The sequence below is a fragment of the Polypterus senegalus genome, chromosome 12, assembly GCF_016835505.1.
Source record: "Polypterus senegalus isolate Bchr_013 chromosome 12, ASM1683550v1, whole genome shotgun sequence".
NCBI classification, from domain to species: Eukaryota; Metazoa; Chordata; class Cladistia; order Polypteriformes; family Polypteridae; genus Polypterus; species Polypterus senegalus.
Genome location: NC_053165.1, coordinates 160,334,465 through 160,349,767, shown reverse-complemented (window position 1 = coordinate 160,349,767; position 15,303 = coordinate 160,334,465). Strand labels below are relative to the sequence as shown.

The window sequence follows — 15,303 nt, the reverse complement described above, 5'->3', positions numbered from 1 at the left end:
TTTGTGGAAGCGTACTACACTACGTTTTACTGAATGGTTTTGTTTTTGTCTGATGAAAACAAGCATAATCAAAACAAGATACTGAATATGAACAATTTTGTACAATTTTATTATTTTTACAATATTTGCTACGTCATTTATGCTGAACAAATGTGCACTGATCATTGGCACTTTTTTTCTTTTCCTTTTATTGCCCAGAATGGGCCAATTTGTAATGAAATTTAGGTGAATTCTAAGGTTTGAGGGTTTTTTTTCTATTCTAAATGTCTATGCCACACAACATATATTTCGCTCCATGACAATGTGCTTCTAATGAATGCCTTCAATATTGTATTCAAAAATCTCCCATACTGGGCTTTTTATTTTCTACCAGCCATATTAATGTTTCGATTCCATCTCAGGCACATATAATTTATAGACAGAATTTTGCCACCTGCAGGCCTGAAAAGATATTAAACATTTGAAAAGAGATTTTACTGTGTTCTGAGAGGTGTGATCATGAAAATCACAAGGGCTGTTAGGCTTGAATCAGTGTGTAGACCCCACCTAAGTAGTGTGGTAGACATTAAGACTTCAGCGACTTTCAAAACTTAACTTGTTATTTTAGAAGAATTAAGTGAGCAGGACTGGAGAGCTTTGTGACGCTGAATGGCCTGTTGTCCAGATTGTTCTGATGTTTACATGTATCTGTGGTCCTCTTTCTAATGTTTGATTGAAATGTACCCTTAACAAGTTTCCAACTGTATTGATCTGATTCCGTCTGAGGCACATACAGTTTATAGACAGAATTGTGCCACCTGCAGGCCTGAAAAGATATTAAACATCAGAAAAGAGATTCTACTATGTTCTGACAGGTGTGATCATGAGAATCACTGGGGCTCTTCAGTTTGAATCAGTGTGTAGACCCCACCTAGCTCTACTGAGGGAAACCAAGAAAAACAAGCATTTAGTGTCAAGGTTCGGGTCAGTGAGACTTGAGAAGCCCACCATAAGAACTGTAAACCCACAATGAGCAGAGCAAGAGTAGGTAATAAGAGTATGGACAGGCAAAAAACAACAGATGACATCTGAGATAAGGAGCAATATATACATTATTTAAACCTATTTATCCAGAGCAGGAGCGCAGCAAACCTGGAGCCTACCCCAGCAGTTTTGGATGCAAGGCAGGAAAAATTCCTGGTATGCAATATGTATGATATAGCTAATGTTAAGAACTAAAAGAATATGATATTTCAATTATCTATTTTGAGAGACAGGAAAAATTGACAAATATTTTTAAAACATAATTCTGCTACTGAATTATTTCACAATGTCAGGTGTTTTGAGCTGTGTGTATAAACTAAAAAAGATAAATATAGAATAAATACAAAAACATATTAGTACATTCAGTTCTTTACTATTTTAATAATAGTTTTAGTCTTGATTTTAGATTTCGTTAAGTAGAATAACCTTGCTGGAGAGTGAAAAATTGACATAGACCACTGAGAGGGCCTCACAAACCAAAACTGCAAAACTCGATCATTAGCTAAGAGATTTGAGAAGGCGATCCTGAGGCAGGCATGGATGACTGGTATGGAGTACTGGAGTCCACAGCATTATAATTCAGAGGCAGAGTTCAGAATATCTGATATCTTACAAAAAGCCAGTGTAGCCAAATCAGTCTGTTCAAATAGAGTGTAGCTATTGACATCAAGCTGAACTACTACAACTTCTCCTTTTTTTTTTTTCTTTTTTTTTTTAATAAAAAAACTCCTCCTCCTCTTCTCCTTCCTTCGCTCACTCTGCTGCTTTTGCTGACTCTCTTCAACAGAAAGGACCAGGAGATGCTCCGGGGACTCGTGCTGGCATTAGAGAGACAGCTGAGTGAGGCCGTGTTGGAGAACACTGAGCTCAAAAGAACGATGGAGCAACTCAAGGAGGAAGACCTGTCCCAGACTTGGCCAGACTGCTCCACTACTGGTCGAGAGGAAAACCCCAAACAGGCAAGTTGAGTGATTTTGCTTTTGCCCCTGGCCTTTCACTGCTCAGTCTTTAATGGAGTAAGCATCTTGCGCTTCACACATTCAACTTCGGAAACTCTCTTGTTCTCTCATTTCAATTGGAACGTTCTACAGGAAGAAAATATGACTTGTAATAAGGAGATGAACCAGTCACGGCAAGAGATGGTGAAAAACACACTGGTGGGCAGCACGAAAAAAGAGTGGCGCAGTCTTGGGTGGCAAGTGGAGGACATGGGCACCAACATCCAGGGTATGTTCTGGCAGTGGGTCAAGCTTTACATGGTGGCTTTCATAGAACACAAGGCTCCCCAAAGCAGATAATTAGCTTTATAGCTGAATTAAATGTATGGCATGAGTTGTTAGAAGTGGTGCTGTGTGAAGGGTGGCTTCCCAGCTTGCACCCATTACTGCCAGTTTAAGCCTTGACTACCTGCCCTCCTGTATAGTATACAGTGGGTGCGGAAAGTATTCAGAGCCCCTTCAATCTTTCACTCTTTGTTCTATTGCAGCCATTTGCTAAAATCATTTAAATTAATTTTTTCCCTCATTAATGTACACACAGCATCCCATATTGACAGACAAAAAAAACAATTTTTGAAAGTGTTGCAGATTTATTAAAAAAGAAAAACTGAAATATCACATGGTCCTGAGTATTCAGACCCTTTGCTCAGTATTTAGTAGAAGCCCCCTTTTGAGCTAATACAGCCATGAGTCGTCTTGGGAAAGATGCAGCAAGTTTTTCACACCTGGATTTGGGGATCCTCTGCCATTCCACCTTTGCAGATCCTCTCCAGTTCTGTCAGGTTGGATGGTAAACGTTGGTGGACAGCCATTTTTAGGTCTCTCCAGAGATGCTCAATTGGGTTTAAGTCAGGGCTCTGGCTGGGCCATTCAAGAACAGTCACAGAGTTGTTGTGTAGCCACTCCTTCATTATTTTAGCTGTGTGCTGAGGGTCATTGTCTTGTTGGAAGCCAAAAAGTTCTATCTTGGTCTCATCAGACCAGAGAATCTTATTTCTCACCATCTCCGAGTCCTTCCGGTGTCTTTTAGCAAACTCCAAGATAGAACTTTTTGGCCTTAATTCTAAGCAGTATGTGTGGAGACAATCGGGCACTGCTCATCACTTGTCCAATACAGTCACCACAGTGAAGCATGGCGGTGGCAGCTTCATGCTGTGGGGGTGTTTTTCAGCTGCAGGGACAGGACGAATGGTTGCAATCGAGGGAAAGATGAATGCGGCCAAGTACAGGGATATCCTGGACAAAAACCTTCTCCAGAGTGCTAAGGACCTCAGAACTGGGCCGAAGGTGTACCTTCCAACAAGACAATGACCCTGAGCACACAGCTAAAATAACGAAGGAGTGGCTACACAACAACTCTGTGACTGTTCTTGAATGGCCCAGCCAGAGCCCTGACTTAAACCCAATTGAGCATCTCTGGAGAGACCTAAAATGGCTGTCCACCAACGTTTACCATCCAACCTGACAGAACTGGAGAGGATCTGCAAGGAGGAATGGCAGAGGATCCCCAAATCCAGGTGTGAAAAACTTGTTGCATCTTTCCCAAGAAGACTCCTGGCTGTATGAGCTCAAAAGGGGGCTTCTGCTAAATACTGAGCAAAGGGTCTGAATACTTAGGACCAGGTGATATTTTAGTTTTTCTTTTTTAATAAATCTGTAACAATTTCAAAAATTTTTTTTTTGTCTGTCAATATGGGGTGCTGTGTGTACGTACATTAATGAGGAAAAAAAATTATTTAAATGATTTTAGCAAATGGCTGCAATATAACAAAGAGTAAAAAATTGAAGGGGGTCTGAATATTTTCCGTACCCACTGTAAGTGAGATAGAAGATGGATGGCAGGATGTTCTCACTGAAAGAAAAATTCAAGGTTAAGAATGCCATTCTTTCAAGCTCGACAGTTTCTCAGTCGTGAAAATTTGACAAGTGAGGAGACCTTTCTGTCATGGAAGTTGTTACTTATTGGTTATTCTAACAACTTAGGAATCAAGTCTCGTCCAAATTTTTAAGTGATTATGGGCCAGGTTGGCTCAGTACTTTCAATCCTTGGTGTAGTAAGATTGCTTTCTTGATTTTTTTTCGAGTACCTTTAATCTTCAACAAAATTTTCCAAAGTGTTTTCCACAGTGAATATCATTGTTCACTGAATATTTACCTGGATATTCACCCGGTGGCCGGATTAGGCGAATAAATCAAAAAAACAGAGTGGTTGGAAAAAAAATTTAGTTCTGAAAAGTAAGAAGTGTGTTTGGAATCCATCCACTTGGTTGTCCAAAGGATTTGTTTCTAATCTGTTTTAACCCATCGCATCATTTCCTGTGGGTCACGACCTCGGAGGGTATGTGCCTGATAACGTAGGATGCCACCCACAATTTTACACAATCTGTGGAAAAGCCAAAACCGTGGCCAAACTGGCCCCAAAAATCCATCTCGGTAAAGAACAAGTGTATGTCTGGTTGGTATGTGTGTTATATGCCAAATGGGATGGGATTTATAAAAGCAGTGCTTAGGTTTGTAGTGCACCATCTGTTGGAATGAATAATGCAATGCATTTTATTACAACATGCATTACAACATACATTCCAATAGATGGTGCACAGCAAATATTGACGGTGCGATCTGCTTTGATTACTTAGACTTCAAACTAACTTAGATGTGTAGCGCAGCCCGGAGAAGATGGGTTGAAATCAAAGTAATCATTGTAGACCTCCATATTAGCATTTGCAATGTACCAAGCACGGTATACATCTGTTATGTGCCATTTGTGATGGGATTTGTAAAAGCAGTGCTAACTCCAGCAGACCCCCGTGACCCTGTGTTCGGATTCAGCGGGTTGGAAAATGGATGGATGTTTGTAATGTGCCATCTGTTGGAGTGAATAATGCAATATGTTTTATTACAACATGCATTTCAGTAGATGGTACACTGTGAATGTTAACGCTGGATATGTACAAGAGTAAGTAACTGCCAGATGAGCAGAAATCGACTTGTCCAGCTTAAAAGGACGGGGGGTGTCCATGCAGTTGTTAGGGTTAGGAAGAAAATTTTAAAAATGTATAAAACAAGCAGAAAAGTGGTTAAAAAAAAAAAAAAAGTTAAAATTGGTGATTAAACATACCAAATAAGGCTCTAAAAATAAAATTGGTGTTTTTGGCCTATTCTGTTGTCTGATGTTCTATGGCAACAATAGCAGTTTTAGTACCGATTTTTCTTCCACCCGCTCAGGCCATATGAATGAGGTTTATAGCTGTAATGCTAATGACTGAAGTTTTACATGGTTGGCTCCAGACATGACTACGCTAGATTTGCTAATCCAGGCCAATGTAATGGCGACCACTTCCGCATCTTCTCAGCTTAACACTTTGACTGTAAGAGTGGTCAGTTTGACAGCCGATGCTTCTTCTCGGCTGCGAAAATGGCTAACTGTATCCAAAGAGGGAAAGGTCACCGTGAAGGAAAGGGATTGGATATGTAGTATAGTATACAGTAAATACAAATGCACAACCCATGTATCAAATAAGAAAAAAAAAACAGTAGGCCTGTGTTAATTACTTACATTTTGACCTGTCTTGGATGGGTAGCACAGCTAGTTTTAATACTAAACGTGCACAAAATAATTTAAAACTAACTTTTGAATTGGAATTGGTGACTAGAAGTACTCCCAAAATTAGTATCTGATCTCCTAAAACAATGGGGGGAAAAAAGCGCAAACCTCCAAATTATAACCTACGAGCTGAGGGGAACCCTAGCAGTGATTCAAGGGGTTTTGCCCCTTAGGGTTCTAGCCACAAAATACAAGAATCCCAGAGAGAGCGTAATTATATACACACACAGAAACTTTTTTTTTAATGAATAATGTTTCTTTGACCTGAATGGATAACTTTTTTCCACTTGTCTGAAATCTCTTTTCCTTTGAACCGAAAAGCAGGGTCGGTTTGCTTGGATGTCATAATGTGTTTGTCTTACTCCATTTCTCCCAGCCAACCAACTCCCTTGGCAATGCTCTCCACTTTAGGTTTCACCTGTGGCATGCCCTTCGGGACTGACCAGGATAAGGAGATTGCCCTTCTCCGTGCCGAGATTGAACAGAGCCGACAAGTCATTGCTTTCCAACAGCAGCTTCTGCAGGTAAGAAAAGGTGTAGTGGGGTTGGGGGCTATTTGATAAGGAACACCTGTCCAGAAATCTAGAAGATCCTCTCGGTGGACATACTGTAGACGGCTTTGCCGGCTAACGTGTGATTGCCTTTTTGCACTCTCTTATAAAGCTCCACCTAATGAGATTTGTCACTGATGTGGCCTACTAGCCATTCACTCATAAGGTGGTCCCTAACTCTTGGTTATCCTCCCTCTCTTTACATGTGCAGGAGAGCGTGAACTCCAGCAACAAGAAGCTGCCCTCTTCTCTGCGAGACTCCTACGTCCTCGAGGAGAGGGAGCGGTTGAGGCAGCAGTGGAATATGTTTGAGCAACAGAAGAAGCGATTTGAGAAGGAGCGGTGGACCTTCACTGAGGCTGCAATTCGCCTAGGACGTGAGGTAACGGGATAGAGGCCAGAAATGATGGTTTCCCACTCTGTGAATTTCCCCTTGGGATTAATAAAGTATGTATCTATCTGTACTGTTCGATTACTAGGCAGTGCTTTTTGCCGTTCTATTTAATCCAGCAATATCTGTGCTACCCGTTTAGGATGGGTTGAAATTTAAGTAATCAATGTAGACCTCGATATTAGTATTTGCAAGTCATGCAGTGCTTATGTCTCTCTGGTATATGACATTTGGTATGGAACTTCTAAAAGCAGTGTTAATGTATGTGATGTGCCATCTGTTGGAATGCATTTCATTACTACATGCATTACAGAATACATTCCAAATAGTAGTGCACTGCTGTTTTATCTTGGTAGAGTAATATATGTATTGCTCTACTGTCCCCTATTGTATTATTATGTAGCCTTAGAATACCTAATCTCACAGACTTACCACTGTATATAACTTATCCCCACCTTCCCTTCTATATCTATAACCTCAGGCAATTAGATGTAGTAAAAAGACAAGCAGGAGTTAAGTTACACATAAAATAATGTATTACTGATAATATTCATAAATAATAACAAAATGCAAAGTACATTTGAATATTGGCAACCATACAACCTGATCAAATGGTGGTGTGTAATTCAGGTGGCACACAGACTTGCAGTTACTTAAAATGTCTCTAGTTAAGGCATCATTGGTGCTCAGCTTTCAGCCACATGTCTGTTCAATATGGCTGCTGAGCTGTGCTCTTCATTGTGTTGTCTTCATCATCACAGGTTAGAGAGAGAGATGCTTCTTCCATCATATGTGGGTCAGAGAGAGAGAGAATGTGGTTGAGCAAGCAGATTTATAGGTTTTCTGTCCAACTCCCTACAGCGAATAGGATATCATGGTACTTGAAGGCCTCTGAGACAAGCCAATTCCAAACAGCCATACCTCAGACCAATGGGATGAATAAAACATCTTATCTCCTGCCCCCAAAAGACCATATATTACACTAACCTGGCTTTGTGTGAAGGATGGGGGAAAAGACTTTAGCAAAGAAATGCTCATCAAACTGGTTTAAGACACATCCCCCAAATCCTGTCGTAAAATTACAAAGAAAAGTCGTAAACATGGGGGGGATAAACAAGAATGCCTCTCACCAAGGTACCACAAAATTAAATTACATTGGTTTGCCTAAATTATAAATAAAGACCTACAAAACATTTATCAAGTTGTATGTAAAATCTCACATCACAACAACTGCAAACATTAACACTGAGGTCCGCATGGATTTCAGCCTCTCTTTAAACAGGTAGCTCAACTAGTGGAAAGTTAAAGTTTGAGTTACAGCTCAAAGTGTGCAGAAAATTGAGCCCACTGTATGTGTCAGTGTTTGGTGCAACTCCGGAATCTGTACTTTGGTATTTCAGCCCATCACAGGGCCCACTCATTTCTATCTAAATACATACTGGTGGGGTCACTTTTTTTTTTTTTAATGTTGGTAGCTGTGCCTTTCCTTTCACGCAGTGAAAGGCAACCTTTTTCGAGTTTGGCGCACTACGTCTAAAAATTTTCTTTCGCACCACACCTGAGGGACTGCCCATAAATAAAGTCGTGAAGACACAATCTATGGACAATCGCCAATAAAAACAGTTGTCTTTCAAACTTGTAAAATTATTTTATTAATATAGGAATCAAAGGATAAATCTTTAATTAATGTGAACGTTGAGATTGTTTTACAGCACATATGAGATTGATGCAAGGATCAATTTTCGAAAGACAGACGCACATTTCCTTGTCGATCATTTGAAGTCTCTCGCATTTCCTAGACTTCATTTCCGCAAGTGTTCCATCATCTGTTTTTCCAACATAAAATATTTTTTTAAACATTATCTTTTTAATCAACCAAAAGTTCAAAAACACTAGCAATTTTAAATATTTTACAAAAGTTTTCGCGGCGCCCCTAGAAAATTCCACGGCGCACTGGTTGCCCGACGATGCTTTAGCGGGTGCCCTTGCTTTTCTTTAAACTTAAATGTGTAGACTATATAATTCACTAGTGAGAGCACATCTGAAGTATTGTGTGCAGTTCTGGTCACCACAACACAAGACACACATGGCAGCACTTGAAGCTGTGGAGAAGAGAGCAACCCAGAACATTAATGATGTGTCCTACTGTGACAGACTTGGAGAGTTAAACATGTTTATTCCTGAGTGGAGGACCTAATCCAGGTCTTCAAAGTCCTCAAAGCCATTGATAAAGCCGAGCCAGCAGAATTCTGTCAACTTAATGGTGAATCCCATAGCTGAGGATATAAGTGGACATTAAGAAGAAGTGCATTTAGGACTGAAGCCAGGAAGCTGCTCTTTACACAAAGAATTGTGGAACAAATTAATGAGGCTTGGCTGAAGTAATCCTGAGAACATCTATGCAGGATTTGGATGAGCTATTGGGACAGCTTAGCTGTCAGCTAAACAAATGAGCGTGATGGACTGAACGGACTCCTCTGGTTTGTTAGATTTCTTATGTGTACAATTGGAGAATGATTGATTAATTAATCAACAATTAAGCATTTTGAAGCACACCTTGAAAGTTGGTATGTAATGGGGATGGGGCAATTTTAAAAGTGACCAGGTGACTCTGTATAATTACTTAGCTAGTCGTTAATTGAATAATGCTGAGATTTGTAACATGTCCTCATAACTTCACTACGCCACTAGCGCTGGCTGATAACACTTCATGCTGCGTCACTACAATAAAATCGCACATCTGGTTAATCGGGCACAAGAGGACTGCAATGTTCACCTCTTTCAACCAACTGTATAAGACACTTGTATTTAGGGATTCTTCCTCGGTTGGCTGACGTGTGGTTTTTGTCCTTTCTCCCCATTAAGCGGAAGCAGTTTGAAGAGGAGCGTGCCGCCCTGCTCCAGCAGCAGTTTTTCAATCTGACTCCTTTTCTGGACCGCAAAGAGGCTTCACCCTGGCAGCGACGACGAACGTTCAGCCCAGAGCGTGAGTGCACGTTTTGAACTTTTTTTTAAAAACCTAAAATCTGTAAATCAAATTTGGACTAAAAAATATACTTAAGTACCATTAGTGATGATGGCTGTTGATCTGATGTTGGTTTCCTAGCTCTCATACATCTGTAATGAAGAGCAGCTCTTATTCCTATTCTTTTAGCAAAGCATGGATACTGTACATTATCTAAAGCAGCGTACAAGCTGATTGCACTGACCTCTGGTATGTTTCATTTTGTTGTTGGTCTCCTTTTTCAGCTCCTGCGGCGGAGGACTACTGCAACTTTCCTTCCAACATGCAAACCCCCAGCACCAAAATGGAAGCATCTGTGCGACAGGTGTCCACTCCCAGCACACCTGAACTTTTCTGCACCTTGAAACTCTTTCAAGATCCACCCAGGTAGTGATGTGACTCAGCTGGGTGGGATGGGGAAGGAGAGGTGTGGAGTGGTTAGGCTGGTATGCGTCATTGTAGCCTTCGGGCAGTTTACATCCAAGGAGGTGGAGTGTGTCACTTAACGGATGATGGATACCAAGTTCAAAAATGCACTGTGCACTTACAGTGCCTTCAAAAGCTATTCATACCCCTTCACTTTTTGTTCAGCATTTTTTATGTTTTAGCCTTATGTTAAATTAATTTACTCCCTCATCGACCAACACTCCACCACCAAGAATGACAAAGCGAAAACAGGATTTTTAGAAGTTTTTCCAAATGTGCTTATGGTTACTTTCTTCTTGGAACGTGAACCTTTCACCCAGTCTGAGGTCCCAAGCACTCAACATTATTTCTAGAGCCCATTTTCATACAAATTACTGCATGGAGCTCAAAGTGCTTTACAAGGTGACAAAAGTCAAGTCAAGTTGGGAAGCATGCACTGGTACAGTGAGTTACCGCACCCACCAAACGAAAAAACAGCTCAGTATCCCGGTTGGCAACCCCGCCAGGCAGACACACGGTCCAGTCCCACCCTCCGGAAGTAACTTGCCTGCCGCAGCCAGGTGTTATGTGGGGGCAACCCCTTGGCCTGGTCCAGCCACTCAGGTCCCCAACAATGAGGATCCTACAAGCTGGATCACCCTCGGGGAATCGTGCCACATGGCCGTAGTGCCGTAATTGATGCTCCCTCCAAACGCTGGTCATGGGACTCTGTGAGCAACACAAAGTCAAACCAACGGTTTGAAGAATGAAAAAATATAAAAATAAGATTAGGCAATAATAAGTAACAAAGAATTAAGTAAGGTCCGATGGCCAGGGGGACAGAAAAAAAAAAAACAAAACTCGAGGGTTTGAGAAAAAAAAAAACAAAAAAAATCTGCAGGGGTTCCCAGACCCCACTGGGAAATTCTACCTAACATAAGTGATCTCAATCAGTCCTCATGGTTTTCAGGCTTCACAGGGAAGAATTAGATGATGATGGTCATGTAGACATCTGGCCTTTAATCCATCAATGTAGGGACTTTTACGGTGCCCTGATCAGGTGGTGGGGGCGCAGATCGCCACCACAGGAAACCGGAAAAAGAACAGCAGACAAAGTAGGGTTTAGTACGGATTGTGGAGATCTGATAAAAACGATAATTCAATGCATATACAGAATATCAGGGTTACACTAAAATGAAGCGATGAGTACGCCGTGTTACAATAACCGGTTTTTAGCAGTTTTTTTAAAGTGCTCCACCATATTAGCCTAGTGAATTTCTTTTAGTAAACTCTTTTTCCAGATTTTAGGTGTATAGCAGCAGAAGGCAGCCTCGCCACTTTTAAGTTAAGAAGACACTCCTTTGAAGATCTAAGGTTGCAATTTTTGGAGTGGAACGTGAAAGGCATTCTGAAATGTAGGATGGAGCAGATTATTGAAGGCTTTGAAAACCATAAGCAGGATTTTAAAGTTAATTCTAAATGGCAGTGGTAACCAGCGTAACGACACTAAGACTGGCGTGATATGCTCGTATGTTCGTTTCCTAATTAAGATTCTAGCAGCTCCATTCTGCAGTCGTAACCAATTGATGTGTTTGTGTTTTTTTGGGGGTTGGTTGTTTTTTTTTGAGTGGTCCTGAGAGGAGTGTGTTACAGTAATCTAGTTGACCAAAATCAAAAGCGTGAACTCATTTTTCAGCATCTTGCAAAGTTATAAGGGATCTAACTTTTGCTCTACTGGAAAAAATGTTGCCCTAGTGATCAGATTAATATATGATTTAAAATGTAGGTCCAACTCAATAGTTACCCCTAAATTCTTTACCGCTGTCTTGACTTTTAAGCCTAATGGATCAAGTTTATTTCTAATTCCCTCACTTTATCCATTTTTGCCAATCACTAAGATTTCTGTTTGCTCCTTATTTAGTTTGAGAAAATGACTCCACATCCACTCGGAAAGACAAGTAAGACATTAACTTTGGGGAAGCCTCTGTACTTTGTTGTGCGACTAGTCTCTCAGTCCCTGCCACCAATAAGCAACTCGCCAGCATGATGCTGCCACTGCCATGCTTCACTGTTGGAATGGTAGTGTGTAGGTGATGAGCACTGCCTGGTATCTTCCAGACATAACTCTCAGAAGTGGACCAAACTTGTTTCACCAGACCAGAGAACCTAGTTTCTCACTGTCTGAGACTCCTTTGGGTGCCATTTCATAAACTCCAGGTGATCCTTTCTGTGTGATCAGGACACACTACCATGATCCCCCGATTAGTGGAGTGTTGCAGTGATGGTTGTCGTCCTGGAAGTTCCTCGCATCTCCCCTTGGGTTCTGTAGGGCTCAGCCGGGGTGACTGGCACCTCTTACCACTGCCCTTCTGCCTCACTTCCTCAGTTTGGCCAGGCAGTGAGCTGTAGGAAGAGTCACAGTTGTTCCTAACTCCTTTTTAAGAATTATGGAGGCCACTGTGCACTTGGAAACCTTAAATCAGTGTTTCCCAAACTCGGTCCTGGTGGACCCCTGTGGCTGCAGGTTTTTGTTCCAACCGGATTCCTAAACAGTGATAGCACTGATCTCTTTTAATTAGCTGGTCTTTTTTTTTTTTTTTTTCTTTTATTTGACATTCAGAAAAGTTTAGCAGCATGATTTTTACATTTATAAGATATTTAGAAAAACAGTATTTCTGCTTTTGATGTAATGCTTAACTCTCTTTTGTTGATTTCATTGTACTTTGCCCTTTCTCTGTGCAGTTTTCCCCCCTTCGTTGTATCTTATTAACGACAATTTAAAACAAGCAGAGCAGACACCCAGGCAAACAACACTGAATAATCAAAGGCTGCAACTACTTTAATGTCAGACGCACTAATTAGTAAATAATGGATTAATTAAACAATTCGAAGACCTGGAAAATTAGAATGAAAATCAGGATGAAAATATTGTTAAAAAGAAAAAAAATACATTCCTATATAACTGCTTGGTACATTTTAATTTTTTTTAGCAAACTTGGTTTTCTAATTTCTATATTGTTCCCTAAACACAGAACTTGGGAAATTTATCAGCTCACTTAATTAGCCCAGGAGTCCAATTAAAAACGGAATCTGGTTGGAACAAAAACCTGCAGCCACAGGGGTTCACCAGGACTGAGTTTAGGAAACGCTGCTTTAAATGCTACCCTTCCCAAGATCTATGCATCATCCTAATCCTGTCTCGGGCAATGTCTTCAACCTCATGGCTTGTTTTTTTTTTCCTCGATTGTGAAGACCCTTCTATAGACTGGTATCCAGAGTTATCATTGGGTTCTTCATGGGTGGACAGCTCTAGGAACACTTGTCGTTTTTTTCCAAACTTACTTCATTTTGAGAATTATGGATCCCACTGTGTTCTTGGGAACATTGAAGGTTTGCAGAAATGTCTTTGTTTTGTTTGTTAGCCTTCCCCCAGATCTTTGCCTCAATCCAATGCTGTCTCTAAGCTCAGCAGGCAATTCTACATCATGGCCTACTTTGGTGAACCTTCTATAGATGTGTGTGTGTGTGTGTGGGCGAGCGCGCATTTCCTAATCTGTCCAGTCATTTGAATTGACCACAGGTGGACCCCAAACAAGGTGGAGAAACATCTCGATGATGATTAATAGAATGGGATGCACCCAAGCCAAATTGCAAGTGTCAAAGTAAAGGGTCTCAATACTTGCGTCAATGGGACATTTACAGTGTCTTATTAGAATTAGTTTGCAAAAATTGCTAATCCTGTTTTCACTTTTTCATTCTGGGGTATCAATTTGATTGCTTTATGAGGGCAGATAAAAAGTTAAATGATATTAGCACAAGGCTGCAACGTAACAGAAGGTGACGAAAGGTGGGGGGTCTGAAGACGTTCTGAAGGCACTCCATGTTTTAAAAGTGACATTCAAACTCTCGCTTAACAACGCCACTACTTTTGCCCTCTCTGTTTTAGAAGCAATCGGATTTCTGAGGTGCCATCAAGACATCGTCCACCTGACGCGTTGAACAAGAAGCCCGATTCACTTTGTCGCTACACAAGCCAGATGGGCATGGACCCCTTCATGGACTTTTCTTTCTAAGTGGTTGGCTTTCCAGACTGGCAGTATAATCGAGAGCTTACCCTGCTACAGTACGTTCACCCTTTAATCCTCCTGTTTCAGGTTATTCTCATTCTGTGGGTCACATAAACGGCAAGATGGCAAGGAAAAGAGGGGCCCTTAGCTTTTTGTAGCCTTCCCACCTCTTTCTAAACGCTTCTCCTCCTAACCCACTACCATGTTGTTTTGATATCTTCATCATGTCCCTCCCAGACTGCCAAAGCTGCACTGCATTGCCCGAGACTCCCACATTTAAGACAACCCAACAGAATGTCATCTTTTAGGATAAATTCGCTGACCCAGGAAGGCTAAAAGTGTTATCACACATATATACTATATGTCTTCAGTGTGCCTTACACTTTTAATTAAATCTTCCTCCTCTTCCTCACTGGTGCATTTTATTGAAATGCTCATCATTCAGTATTTCTTGAGGTCTTCCAAATGGTCAGATGAGTAAAGATGCTGTGCGGCTAATTGACCCCGGCAAGCGCGGTGAACAGAAAATGTAGATGTTGGGTGAAGCCTGAACTCTCAAAAGACAGAGAACCTGCCATCTGGGCCGAGATTTATTAAGTCTGAAGAACCCGGTTGAACTCTTAATAAGTCAAGTTGTGTAATGTTAGTTTTAATGTTATTTTTTTAATTATTTGAAAGAAATCCAACTGAAGTTCCTACAAATCTACTTGAAATTTTAGAGTAAGTAATGGAAGTCGTATTTTTTTTTTTTTTTTTAAATAATTAGTTTGAATGTTGTCCTTCTATACGAGCATCTCCTGTATGTCCAATCAGTTCCGCAGTTTCTGACATGTTAGTTTAAGTGCAGTACTACTATAGATCTGCAATAAAATTGTGTCCATTTTTCAATGTTCGGTTTGCGTTAACTTTTAACATTTGAGGATTTATTTTTTCTTACCTGCATGTTAGTATTTGTATTCCAATATGCTGTTGCACTTGATTTCTTTACCTTTTGTTTAAATAAAGGTAAAGTTAACTTTACCTCTTGTCATTTATTCACTCCTTTCAAACCTCGTCTATGACAGGGCTGTCCAGCTCTGTTCCTGGAGGGCCGCAGTGGCTGTAGGTTATCGTTTTGAATCCTTAATTAGTGACCGGTGTTTGCTGCTAATTACTTTTTCCCTTCATTTTAGTTGAGTTGCTATTTAAGACTGTTAATCCTTTAACGTTTCTTTTATTCATTAATTACTAGGGGTTTTGCCCCCGCTCGGTTTGTTTGCC

At 40.7% G+C, this 15,303-nt stretch overlaps 1 protein-coding gene across 6 annotated transcripts in view; it reads left to right on the top strand.

Annotated features, from left to right (window-relative positions):
- Window positions 1-15,060, top strand: part of LOC120540060 (afadin- and alpha-actinin-binding protein-like) — a 30,760-nt gene extending 15,700 nt beyond the window's left edge. For 5 of the 6 annotated variants that reach the window (XM_039770527.1, XM_039770524.1, XM_039770521.1 and 2 more), the window contains 7 exons: window positions 1,811-1,982; window positions 2,115-2,250; window positions 6,037-6,149; window positions 6,388-6,558; window positions 9,433-9,553; window positions 9,817-9,958; window positions 13,923-15,060. In XM_039770527.1, the coding sequence (XP_039626461.1) occupies window positions 1,811-1,982; window positions 2,115-2,250; window positions 6,037-6,149; window positions 6,388-6,558; window positions 9,433-9,553; window positions 9,817-9,958; window positions 13,923-14,049 (982 nt within the window). In that variant the 3' untranslated portion in view covers window positions 14,050-15,060. The remainder of the gene's footprint in view (window positions 1-1,810; window positions 1,983-2,114; window positions 2,251-6,036; window positions 6,150-6,387; window positions 6,559-9,432; window positions 9,554-9,816; window positions 9,959-13,922) is intronic. The other variant, XM_039770526.1, reaches the window with a different exon arrangement.
- The last annotated feature ends 243 nt before the right edge of the window (window positions 15,061-15,303 follow it).